The sequence below is a fragment of the Microtus pennsylvanicus genome, chromosome 22 (assembly GCF_037038515.1).
Source record: "Microtus pennsylvanicus isolate mMicPen1 chromosome 22, mMicPen1.hap1, whole genome shotgun sequence".
NCBI classification, from domain to species: Eukaryota; Metazoa; Chordata; class Mammalia; order Rodentia; family Cricetidae; genus Microtus; species Microtus pennsylvanicus.
Window position 1 is genome coordinate 25,190,062 of NC_134600.1, and position 13,779 is coordinate 25,203,840.

Genomic DNA, 13,779 nt, shown 5'->3' on the forward strand with positions numbered 1-13,779 from the left:
ACTGACTTCACTCTTGTAGTTTCTGTAACATTTGTTAGCTGCTTATGAGTAGTGATATTTACCTTCAGTGTTTCTAATTTGAAGTGATAGACGTGTTATTTGGCTTGATTGAATGTTTTTACATATTGTTCATAAACCCAGACATCACTTTGTACCATATACCTATAGACTACATAAATCATCAGTTAAAAAGTTACATAGTTGTTAAATAAAAAAAAAAAGAAAGAAAAAAGAATATAGGGACGCCGTGAGTGTGTTTGCCAGAACTGTTTTGTTTTCTTTCCTGCGTGGAGTGCACAGATTCTGAGAGCGCCCTCCATCTTCCTTCCCTCGCTCTTTTGTACGTTGCAGTTTAATAGACTGATAAAGTTTTCCAAGAACATTTTTTTCAAGTCTTGGTAGAGTGAGGGGTGTTCACTGATAAAACTGGTCACACTTGATTCCCTGCAGAGTCCAGAGAACGCTCAGAAACGAGTAAGTGAACAATCCCAGTGTTTCCCTGAAATGGCACCGTGACCCAAGGACAGTTAGAGTGCAGCTCTTCAACAGTTAGCTGCAGCTCATCTAGAGCTCCAGGGTTTTGAGGAAGTTTTTGTCCAAGTATAGGAATTGTAGATACTGGGCATCATTGATGTAGAAGAATTGAGTTGTAAAATTTAGGTTTCCTAAAGGTTATGTTTAGGTTTGGTAAAATAACACCAACATCTAAAAAAATCAGTCCATATAATGGACATTTAATTGTAGATGCTTAATCATAGCAATTGCCACAGCCATGTGGAATTGTAGGCATTTGATAACCGTCTTCTTTTGAGGAATACCCATCTTTTATCAACTTTTAAAATAATACTGAAGTGTTTCTCATATAGGTTTAATGAAATGAGTTCATAGAATTGCAGTGTTATAATCCACCACGTAGCCTTTTCTGGTACCCTCACCTTGTCTTTACACCATTTTCTTAGTTGATGTTGTCTTTTTCTTGATGTTTTTAATGCAGTCTTCTATTCCTGTCTTCCATTGGTCTCTTTTTTTCTTGTTTCGTCCTTACGCTCCACCCCTCTGCAGTGTCTGGACTAGCTCTAGGTCATGTGGCATGCAACCAGGGTGTCTGGATAGACAAGAACACCTACGAAACTGGTAGGATAGAGATTACACACTTTCATGTCTCCGCCTTGAAGAGTCAAACCTACCCTCTAGCTGCGACATTTTCCCAATGAAAGATGGTGAAGAAAAGCTTCCCTGAGACAGAGAGAAGGGGCGTGTAGGGATGTCTGCGGGACAAGGAAGGAGTCTTGAGTGAAGCAGGGAAGAGCTTAGACATGGGTTTATTTAGAGCAGGGTCCGCTTGGCCCTGCATGCGCACGGGGAAGCTGGATGTGCTTCTCTAGTGTTCAGCTGGATACCATTGCCAGCTAAAGTAATATGAAGACTGTTCATAATCTCGTATTCAAAATGAAGGAGCTCAAGATACATTTCAGAACTGGAGAAATGAATCTCACGTAAGGGTAAGCGTTTCAGGGGATTAGCTTTCTTTTCCCTGCAGAAATGAGTTTACATAGATGCCTTCTTATATGTCAGTCTTATTTGCCCTTGTTCCTCAAATCCAATGAGATGTTTGTTTGCAAGACTTAGTGTCTTTTTTTCTTTGAATCTCAAAGTGCTTTGTAGCATCATCTACTGTGTTCTAGTGAGGTTTCAGATACATGTCACTGTCCCTCATGAAGATATTCCTCAGTGCATGAATACAGTGATTCACTTCCTGATGTCTTGCCCCCCAGCATGGTCTTTACTGCTATTTTATGGTCAACCACTATAGTTGACACTATGTTTTTCTTTTTTCTTTCTTTCTTTCTTTCTTTCTTTCTTTCTTTCTTTCTTTCTTTCTTTCTTTCTTTCTTTCTTTCTCTCTCGTGCTCTCTCTCTCTCCCTCCCTCCCTCCCTCCCTCCCTCCCTCCCTCCCTCCCTCCGTTCCTCCCTCTCCTACTCTCCCTCCCTCCCTTTCTCCCTCCCTCCCTCCCTCCCTCCCTCTTTCCCTCCTTTCCTTTCTTTCTTTTTTTTTTCTTTCTTTCTGTTTTTGGAAACAGGCTTTCTCTGTGTAGCTTTGCAGCCTATCCTGGAACTAGCTCTTGTAGACCAGACTGGCCTCGAACTCACAGAGATCCGCCTGCGTCTGCCTTCCAATTGCTGGGGTTAAAGGCGTGCGCCACCACGCTTGGCTGACACCATATTTTTCTTTCCACACAGTCTTTAAGCTCCTTGTTTGTTTCCTTTCTACACGGACCCACAGACTTTGTTTGAACTCCTGTCACCAGTCCCTGTTTATGTAGGTGCTGGGGAGACCCAGGACTAATGCAGAAAGCCCCTGCTCCTGAGGGGTTTATAGCGTGGTTGGGTGGGAAGATAAACAAATGAAACAAATGACTGTATAGAACCAGTGAGGTGTGATAAGGAGTGAAGGGAGAGACTGTACTGAGGAGGTTGGTGGAGAGCTGTATAAAGCCGGGGCCAGCTGAATGACCCAGGGATTGCGGGGCAAGACCATGGCAGATGGAGCAAAGAGGAACATGGCTGCAGCAGGTGTTAGCATTGAGGAAGCGAAGAACGGCCCACCCTGACTGGCTCTACAAGTCCCTCTCAGTTCTGCACTGTCGGAGGGGACCAGCCCCACCTGGAGCCCTTGCTCTCCAGGTCCAGTCAGTACGGCCTGCCTGGGGCAATAAATGATTTATCTTCTAGTTTCAGGTTGGGTACAAGCATTTTATCTGTGGCCAGATTTTTCTTTGACGTTTTCCCTTCTTTGTCCTGCCCCCCCCGCCCCCCAGAAGATACCCTCAAGAAATCCAGTGGACTAGCGTCTTGGTTGAGCCAGATATTAGGAAGCTCTGACCCAGGTGTATAAAAGGCAGCACGCGGTTGAGCATACACATACGCATGCGCCAGAGTGCAGCTTCCGCCCCTGCAGTTGCCTTTCCTCTCTGTCTGTCTTTGTTTATGACCCTCTTCCTCCTCATTATACCAGAAGTTCGGAGCTGTGCTAGGGCTCCCCCTTTCTGCTAGGCCTCCAGTCCATTCAGTCTTCAGGTAAAACAAAATGCTTCTTTATCTCCCCTCCCTAATTCCATTGCCTTCTTTAAGGTCTTGTCTAAACATTTGTCCTTGCTTCCTGAGTTGTCCCCCCTTCCCTCCTTGTTTAGGTCCGTTTTCTACAGCATTTCCTTGTTGAACAATGAAAACCCCCACATAGCCCGCCTTCTTGCCTTGTCCCATAGGACTTCCCTTTTGGATTCCATAGCGGCTTCACATGGGGTAAAATGCCTAAATTCTTGCTGTGCTTTCCATGGCCCTTTATGCCCTGGCATGGAACCTTCTGGCACTCAGCTTGCACAGTTGCCACCACTGTGCTTGGCTATCTCCACAGCCAGCTTCCACCTGAGGCTGCAAGCTGTCCCTCACATGCCCTCTCTTCCTGGCCCTCAGATTTGCGTTCCTTCCTCGGTGGAAGTCTGTTCTGCGCTACCGAAAGGAGGTTATTTGTACCCTAACACGTGCTGTCGAAAACCTGCTTCATCAGGGATGCTTGTGTCTGGCACTCAGGCGGCTGGCACATGAGGATTAAGTGTTTGTGGACATCACATCTGCATAGGCCACTGAGGGCCATCCTGGGCTACTTAGTGGGGCCCTGTCCTAACACACCAGCACCATACTTATTTTATCACATTAAAATAATTTGTTTTGTTTCTTTAGCTTCGTCTTATGGTAGATTTTGTTAAGTGCTTGAAAGTGTTGTCTAAAGTTTATTTCTGAGTTAGATCTAATCTGATCTTCTTGCAAATGTAATTTCTCACAAGCATAAATATTTGATAATTATAGTCTCCTGTCTTGCATGCCATGTGTTTATATATCTGCTTCTAGTGTTAGAGTGCACTCGGGTCCTTGTGCGTAGTAGGCTCTTTATTTCCAATCACTCATTTGGCTCCTTGGCTGTAGAGAACACTGTTGTTCACAGTACAATATAAATGCATGCTTGTGGAATAGGTAACTAAAAGAGTAAAGGAGAGTTTTTTTCATCAGCCCTTTATTTTTTAAACAGAATACCTTAGTAAACAAGAATATTTCACATACAGTTTCAGGAAAAATAAACCATAGGAATTACTATGTTGAAGTGACCAAGCTGAATTGAATCATGGATTATTTCAGGGAGTTTGCCTAAGATAATTTTAGGACCCAAACACGGAGTTGGGAAATTGATTAGTTATTTTAAGGATATAGTCAATATTTTATAGATGCCTCGCTGTGTGTTATAGGGGAATGAAAAAAAGCCAGTGATTGCATGGTTTGTACTCAAGGACTTTAAAACAGGGATGATACCAATAATAAAAGAGCGTTTTATGAAACAGCATATAATTAAATCCTAAGTGATTCAAATACAGAGCGACATTGGCTTTGCAAAAGGGAGCATTTTTTGGGCAGGAGGGATGAGCAATTCCATAGAGAATCTCAAGTCTTGAAAGACATTTTGAACTTAGAGTCTGTTCTTCAGACATAGTGTTCATACAGTTCTAGAGTGTTCTGATATTACAGCCACAGCTTGGGCTGGGGAGCCAATTCTGCCCTAAAGTATTTGCCGTTTGTTGGATCCCAGCTGCTCTACCCTGAAATAATCAAACAGGAACTATATTATTTAAAGCACTGTTTGGCCAATCACTTAAGTGTATTGATAGCTAGCTGTTACATCTAGAATTAATCCATTTCCAGTGTTTTGTATTTTACCACAAGGCTCGTGGCCTACTGGCAAAGTTCTACCATGTCTGTCTCTGGGCAGCGGCTCCATGGCTTCTCCTCACTCCTACTTCTTCCTCCCAGCATTCAGTTTAGTTTCCCCCCATCTAGCTAAGTTCTGCCCTGCTATAGGTCCAACACAGTTTCTTTAATCATTACTGGTAATCACAGCACACAGAGGGGACTCCCACATCACCATGCAAACACGGGGACCTGAATCTAATCCTAGAACCCATGTAAAATGCCATGCACGGCAGTACATCCTTACAGCCCTGGCACCGGGAGGGCAGTGTAGACTATTTGTGAGTTCCAGGTCCGTGGGAAATAAGGTGGATGGCTTCTAAAGAATGACACCTGAGCCTGACTTCTGAAATGCAAATGCACACACACACACGCACACACACACACACACACACACTTATAACTTATTTCTTAGCTGGGTAAAGAAGGAAGTACATAACATAATATTTTTATTTTCACAGGTTTTTTTTTTTTTTGTTTCTGTTGATTTGTTTGATTTGGGTAGGATTTTGAAGGGACTTTTCTTTTGTGTTGCAGACAAAAATCAAGGTCATTATTTCTGAGTCATTCAGAGTGATGAGGGTGAAGTAGCAGGAAGGCAAGGTAGTTCATTTGGATCAGCGGGGATGTGATGGGCAGATTGTTCTTTCTCAGCCTGCTGGCCACACACAGACTCAAGACCAGAGCTCCCCATTAGCGTAATGGTTACCGTCTCTCATGACTGTATTCATCATGCAACTAACGTTTATGAAGTGAGATTGCCGTGCCACTTTAAAATTGCTTGTGCGAATTATTTTCCAGTTTTGTTGCACTTTAATTTACGAACCTTGGTGGCCTGTTTTCAGGCACAGCAAACCCTAAAACAAATATGAGGGATGATAGATCAGCCTCTCTCCTGTAGGGGGCGCTAAGAGAGTAGCAGTTTAGTACTTCTTTGCCACCCAGCACCTTCTGGCATGACTTGGCACAATTTACTTCAAGATTGTGTACTCTGGTTTGTGCTGGCATTTTATTTTTGAGGGTGTTGTGGGTCCTGAGCCCACAGTAATTCTTCAAACTCACAGCTATGCATTCTCTCACTTGGGTTCAGTAAATGCCACACCTGTGTGATTATTTTTTTTTTAACCTCATGTATTTGAGGCATGGTAATTTTAGAGTTCTCATTATGTCTCATTTACATATGACAAATGTATGCATATAGACACATTAAACCATTTTCCAAGCGCTTGCAACGTTGCTGATAGTAGCCTAAACTTGGCCTTTTGTAGGACCTCAAATTATTATTTAATGGGATTGTCACTCAGGACACTTACTGGCTTCCTCTAGTGCTTTTAAAAAAATTGAATTGAGCATGATAAGGTGCATCTCTTGATTAAATGTGTTTCCTCCTGTGCAATCACCATGAGCTGTTTGGCTTCTCTTCCATATGCTCTTGAAGCCAGCCCTGCATTGCAAATCAATAGCTTTCTGGAGAGACAGTGTGTTGTGAATTGCCTGGACAGCATATGCATGCTTCCCTTGGCTGCAAAGCTGCTGCAGAGCGCGGTTACTCTGCCTTCCTGGGAACTCCACAGGCAAGTCCATCGTGTGTGCAGGAAAAAAAAAAATAGATTATTTTAGGGAAATATTGAACTGTTAAAGCTTCTGATACCGAACATTAGCATGTCCTTTGTGCTCTTCTGAGACCATTTTTTGGTTCTGCTCCACTGAGATCAGCTTCTCTGAGTGATTTCTGGATTTTTTCCCCCCCTGCTTATGCTTCCCCCTCTCTTGGTTGTAGTACGGCCGTACCATTTCAGCTTGCTAGTGCAGAAAGATGTGAATTCAGTTGCTGCTGTGTGAGGCTGGCCTGGTGCAAGCACATTGCTAGAGATATGTTAAAGAGTTCCAGGTGAATCCAGCTTGAGAGAGACAACCGCAAAACGGTAAGACGGAGCATGCCTGGAATCCTAGCAAGGGTTTTTATTTGAAGCATCTCGGCAAGTCTGAATCCTGACTCACTCATTTACAACTTGAAAAGGATTCATTTTATGCATGTCATTTTACTCCCTCCCTCTATTTAACTGCCAGGACCGCCAGAGATTGATAAAGGGTAATTTAAATTAAGGATCTGATGGGGGGTTACTCAGGGAGTCTCTGGAGGCTCCCAAGGCTATTGCTTGTAGTTTGTAAACACCAGTGGCGGAGATAAGATGAAGAAAATGTTCAGAGACTGCTTCTTTGCCAGAGCTGAGTCGGATTTCTTGGAAACTCGTCTTTTTTTTTTTTTATAGCTTAAAGAGCCCGTGCTGATTGTTTTGCCTGGTTATGCTCGGCTGAATGCCCTCTGAGTCAGGCGACTGAAGGACGGGAGACCACTTTTCCTCCGGGTAAACTGATGGCTGTGAATTCAGCTGCCTTGGACCCCAGTGGAATTGATATTTCTACTATGTTAGAGATCCGCAGCTTTTTCTCTGCTCACCCTCTCCCCTCCTTGAGTCCTGAATGCACCTGGTTCAAGCGTGTTGCCGGCTAGAGGTCAGGGCGCTGTCATTTAGCATCACTGTATCTATAGTGGTTCTGGTTTCCTGCATAGAAGTGGTAATTCTCCATGCAGTTCTGCTGGAAGTGCTGGTTCTGCTAGTGGGTTGTTACCATTGTAGACACGGATGGAGAAGCCCTGCATGCTGAGAGGCTGGGGTAGTAGACAGCCTACTCCATCCAAAATGAGGCTTGCCTGCTCAGGGAGAAGATGAAGAACCAGGTTGGGATATAAACCTTGACAGAGGATGAAATTCTACTTGTCTGCTTGATTGAAGCCTAGTATTAAGTAGGGGGGGGGGTTGAAGTTGAAGGATATATTTTTATATTGTTCACATTGAGTAATACATTAGATAATCCTGTGAATTTGTCTAGGTCCACCTTTCTTGAAGGTGTTAAATATTAAGGATGTCAGTGTTAGATATTTTGCTTTAAAATATTTTACTTTGAATGCTTCAACATAGGAATTCACTTGAACTGTGCATGCTGCATTCAGGGACTATCCACTGGCCAAATCGTCAGTAACTTGCATCTTGGCCAGAAACTAGTTTTATCTAATTTTGTGATACCAAACAGTCTAAGAATCAGCTAATTGGGAAAAACATCGATGGAATTTAGAATTCACAGTAAGTGATTTATTGGAGGAGGAGCTTCTGTACTTATTCAAATTTAAGTGTAAAACTGGGCTTTGATTTCTAGGAATGAATATTTGGATTTTGTTCAAAGGAGTGTTGGAATCTTCTTGTGTTTTGGTCACTTATTATTTTCCCAAAAAGTAAATGGAAACATGAACTGTTATTTTCACCTGATTCTATTGAGACGATGCACTGCTTGCTCTGGCTTTTCCTGAGAGCGGTATGTTCTAGCTATTTATATTTTTACCTTCACTTTGTGTAAGCTGGGAGGTTTATTTTCTCATCCTGTGACAGAAGGAACGGTACATCTGCCAAAAATAATTTTAAGAAGGGGACTAGTAGAGCGGTAATTCGACATTATGTTGCTGTATCCCTCTCCTGTCTTTATCACGCAAACATTTATTATCTATACACTGTGTCTAAGACACTGGGAGACACGCTTGCAGAAAGAAGAGGGGAGATGGAAGGCTCTGGGGAAACGTTACCATTTCCCCTGCAGTCCCCACCACGTGTCCTCTCAGAAAGTAACTCTGGAACTTTGCAGACAGTGTAACGACTGCTGAGGAGAGCCTCTTTCCTGCAGGCAAGCATTCACACGTACACACATTTGCACACAGTCTGCTGTGAGACACTGTGAGCGGAACAGGTCGTTCTGGTTCCTGTCATCGTGGAGAAATTCTGTGGGAAATCTTTGTTTTTCCACTTTGGTAGTGGTGAAAGAGATACTGTCTGCTTTGATTTTTAAGACTATGTTTAAAATGCACATTCCACAGAACTCGCCAATTTTAGATTGACAGGACAGCGGCATTATTGAGTATACTCAGTGTTTTGCAATAATTACCTCTATCCCTTCCCAGAACTTCCCGCCATCTCAAACAGTGAAGTAATAACTACCATTCTCCCTTCTCCTCACCCTTCATAACCGTGATTCTGCTTTCTGTGCCCGCGAGTCAGCCTCCGCTAGGTACTGTGTTTCTTGTCAAGTGGAATGACGTCGTATTTGGCTTCTTTCGCTTAGCACGTTTTCACAGTTCACGGATGTAGTACCATACATTGGAATTTCATCCTGTGGAGGGTATGCTTGATTTTAATATGGAAAAGATAGCGGTTTTCCTCCTTAATATAGGGTGTCACTAAATCAAGCTCCCATATGGACACTGTAGTAGATAACTTAGAGCTTCTTAAAGTAGTAGCCCGTGGAAACAGCAAGGCGTGAGGACCAGCAATGCCCCCCCGAGAACCACCCACCGATATCTGGTTATTTCCATGGCCTGGTGATTGAGCATCGTACCTGGACTGCTTACATTTTCTTGTCTGTTCATTGCTGCTAAGAGAGCAGTGATCAGTCGGAATGTCCATCGTGAAGCGGGATTGCGACTTCTGTCATCATTACGATTTCGCCTCACTGCGCTCCCAGTGCTCCCTTGCTCATTCTAGCTATAAGCAAAGACATCCGAACACCACTCAGGTTTCCTGTGAACGCTGTGCCCTGGCTACCTTCTGCCCCCCAGTCCCGTTTGTAGTGGACAGTCAACCAGAAACCCTAGCCTCCGCGTTCGTCAAGAAGAATGGAGAGAAGGTATATGCTTGATACCACAGTAAACAGTTTTTCATTAGACAGGCAAGCTTAGCTTCGTCGATAAAGTTTTCCTTTCTTGATTTTTCTCTACATACCACTTCCCTTACACCCAAGATATCTTTCTAATAGTTGTTCCTTTTTAAAAGGCCATGTCATGGCCCCACCCAGAGCCATGCGTTTTGTTCGCCAATGTCTGTACTGGATCCCTGGAAATTTTGTATCTATGTCTGCAACTCCCTGTTCAGGGCACCTAAACATTAACAGAGGAGCAATGTGTATTATGAGTCATCCATCTTCCTAAGTAGCCTTCATCCTGGTCTTGTTTTTTTTGGGGGGGGAGGGGAATTGGGATCTTATATTGACATGCTGACTTTTTCAACTTAATATCTAGCTGAGACCTTCCGCCTCTGCTCTCCAAGTGCTAGGATTACGATGTTTCTAACCACACTTGGCATCCTGTCCTTAATGATTCCTAATGCATCACGCTCTTCTGTTGTTTTTTTTCCCCTCTGTTATTGCCTGACTTTTCATATAAGGCAGACTCCGAATTAGATTAATTAAATGAATGTTTACTTGGGTGGTGAGCTGGAAGAGAGGCAGGAAGGGCAGGCCAGAAAACCACACCCCAGTTCATCTGCGTTGCGTTGATCATGCTTTTTCTCTCCTATCAGCAGCGATGAGGTGGAAATGGATGGACAGTGTTGCGCTTGGGATGTAGGTTTCCGGGGACACATGTGCAGTGGTCAGGAGCTTCTGCTGTGTAGTTTGGTCCTGCAGTGAACCTCCACTCCCATTGTTTGCTCTCTGCATGGCCTTGGACAGGTTGCTTAGCTCATGTGCATTTGAGTTTAATTACCCATGAAAATGAGATAATGATGTCCCCTCCTGAGTTCTTGTAGATTATGTTAGCGGTAGTTTTTGTGGTAACTGCTATAGAAGAGTTCCACGGTAGCTGGCCATTGTCACCTTATCTAGAAGCCCTCAATTTCCCCCTCTGTTTTCTAACAGCTACATTTTTTTTTTTTTGGCCAGGTCCCAGATCCTTCGCCAGTTTGCCTCATTAGAGGATGTCTTAGTTTTACAGAAGATAAAAGGAGGTTGTAGGAGGTTGCTCATCTCTGCTTCTCATCCACCAGACTTTGGGAGGGTGTCTGTTGCAAAGACATGCTTTCCTGTCCAATCGACAACCCATTTCAACCAGCAGCCAGTTCCTCCACTAAATGAGATCTTGCTAAAAAAAACCTTGGCCGTGAAATGCTTGTGGAAGCTCTGGGTTTGTTTCAAGGGGGCAGACAAGCAGCAGGGGGTTTTCATCCTGCTGCTCTGCTCTGTTCACCTTGGCCGGCTTAGTGAGGAGTCGCTATGCTATTGACTCTTCCCTGGTGTGGGAAAAGGAGAACAGGTCTTCCTGAAGTCAAGGGGCGTTGTTATTAAAGAGTCACTATTGGTTTTATTATTGCTGAAATTTTAGCTCTTCACCGTGGATGGGCCAATTGTGAGGGCTGCATTGAAGGGCACTTCCGTGTTTTCCCAAAGGCTCCTTGTTCCCTGTGTTTCTCTTCAGGAGCTCTGTGTGGTTAGTGGCCCACATTTGAGTCTCTGAAAATGGCAAGAGCTTCAGAAGTCTCTCTTACATTCATTGATGCCCTGTATTTCTCAGCATTCTTTGGTCAGGTTTTATTTAGATGGATTTTATTGGAAGATAAACATCACACTTTAACCATTGTAGTTGCCAAGCACTAATAATGCATTTCATTTTTATTAACAATGTTAGATCCAGGTGAGATGATAGAAATTGTGTTCATTTCCTATGTGTTTCAGAATAAGATCTTAGTATGGCATTTTATCTCTTCTTCAGGGAAGAGTTATTTTTAAAGCATTTATAATCTTCATTATTACATATTTATATGGTTACCAGGTGAAAAGAGTGCAGGCCCGACTGGATCGGTCTGATCTCCAGTAGCGTCTTCCTTTCAGTTTCCATTCTTTAATGCCATTGTGCTTCCCGCATGCTTTATCTTGCGTGAGGGACAGAACAGAGAGGAACTTGAAAGGTGTACTCATGAAGATAGAACTGACCTGGTTCAGCACAAACAAGCCAGGGGCGATTCCGTGAGGCTCAGAAGTGAAACAAGAGGATTCGGATGGCACCCGGGACTGACCTTTGCACAGCTTTTCCGGCAGATGACGGCTTCTGGAGTCTGTTATGATGTCTTTTAGAAGGTGAAATTCAAACAGTAGGCGTTCCAGGACGGGCAAAAAGCCATCCTGGTTAGGATATACCATGGATTTCTAACTCGGCTCATTTTTATTTGCTCTGAGAACTCCTGAAATGGTGCGTGGGCTTGGTGTTTAAATTGCTGTTTCTCATGTTAATCTTCCTGACCAGGTTCCTTCTCTAATGCATAATGGAGGATCTTTTGAAAATACACAGTGACTTCCCCTTCTCAGGAAGGACCAAAGACAGAGCTTAGTGAAAAGGAGCACTCTATATAAACCTGTAGCATCTTCGAGAGCGGAGAAAAAGGTCCTTTTGTGCTGGAATAGATTTTTTTTCTTTTTTCTTTTCTTTTGTTTTTTGGAATAGATATTTTTGAAAGCTTTAAAGGAACAGTGTCTTGATGAAGAAACTAATTATCCATGCATTGAAAGCCTGTTTGTATGGCTTAATGTTTCAGTTTCCGTGGGGATTGTTAGTTAGTTGGTAGAGCCTTCAGTTTGTGGAACAGCAGGACAGGGTCACTCCCTGGCCATGTGTGGATTCTCATCATCCCACATACGCCTTTTCTGGTCCCTCTGACTGCAGATATGTGGTCAGGGAGAAAACACAGACATCAGTTCTGCTGTTCGAGCTCCCAGCCGTGGATACTCATATGGTCATCTGTGTGAATGCTATTTTCTTAATTCTCTTTCTACATGATGGTATTTTAGCCAGATTACAATTGGGGATATCAAACGGGAGTCAGAATTTGTATAATACCTTCTTTGACCTTTCGGGATGCTTGGTAAAATTTTGCTGGGACCAGCGTTTGAAGGGTGTTCCGTTCAGCTTTCCACACACTAGGAGTCAGAGCCCAGGTCCTTTTCCAGTCTAGACAGGATCATTCCATTCTGCCAAGCAGGCAGAGGGCTCCCTCCCGATGGCAGGGCTTGCTGTAGGGTAGGTACACAGTACTTTGTACACATCTATGTCTTTAAAATGTTTCCTTCCTAGATCTAGGAGTAACTTCTTTCTAAACCTTTTTCCTCCAAAGATGCCGAATAAACCTTAGTAAACAAGCGGAGCACAGTTTTGGATTCAATTCTCTTGAGAAAAATATTAATACTGTTAAAAAATAGTCATGATGGTTAATGTTAAAACCTTTTCTAGAACATATAAATGCTCCTTTACTAGAAATATACAAGTACATTAACCTATAGGCAGGAAGCATACTGTAATAATTTGTATATATTATTCGTTTTTACCTTAATCTCCTTGCTTTTTGTTTTCAAATAGAGAGTACTTATATACACATTGGCCGTATATTGTTAGAAAACTTTATTTCCATGTGCAAAATAATAGTAATTATCTAAAATTGCAATCCTATTTTGTGGGAAGTTTGAGCAAAAGTTTTAGTCAAAGATGATGACGCACTTGTCACCCCTGTGGTTTGAAGAAATGAAAACAAAATTTGTTTCTAAAGGAGTTGACTTTTCTCCTTTATTTGACCATAATAACAATATATTCTTGCGTGGTCTAGGACACTGTGTCTCAAACATCAACCCCGAAGACATTTTGTTAAAATCAAGATTCTAATGATGTGGGACTGTGGTGGCCTGACATCCCAGGCAGGGCCATTCCTACTGTGAGCACCAAGAGAACTATAGAGTATGCTGGAGAAGTGTGATCCCCTAAAGATAAAATCATGACAAAGATCCTACGTAGGCCTCATGACAGTAGAGATGTTACCCTTGCTACTTTAAATTTATCATTATAATCAAAAATTGAAGATGCTAGAGTTGTCTAACTATCTGCATATGTCTTTATGAGCCTGTAGACAAAACTATATCTCAATAAACCCAACACTATATATATATACATATATATGTATATATATGTAATAAGTAATATAGTAGATAGAGCTACTTAGACTTATACTGATTACATTTACTAAAACTTTAGCTGCTGGAAGCATACGTAAATATTCTCATTAGAATTATAAAGAAACCAAAACCAGTTGTCCAGCTTGTAAACATTGGAGCCCAGAA

General features: G+C 42.7%; 1 protein-coding gene across 8 annotated transcripts in view; it reads left to right on the forward strand.

The window, feature by feature from the left end:
• Nucleotides 1-13,779, forward strand: part of Cdk14 (cyclin dependent kinase 14) — a 591,789-nt gene that overhangs the window by 178,707 nt on the left and 399,303 nt on the right. The window contains exon 1 of one of the 8 annotated variants that reach the window (XM_075956307.1): nucleotides 6,125-6,371. The exons of 2 other annotated variants lie outside the window; for them this stretch is intronic. In XM_075956307.1, the coding sequence (XP_075812422.1) occupies nucleotides 6,303-6,371 (69 nt within the window). In that variant the 5' untranslated portion in view covers nucleotides 6,125-6,302. 5 more of the 8 variants (XM_075956310.1, XM_075956312.1, XM_075956311.1 and 2 more) reach the window with 5 other exon arrangements.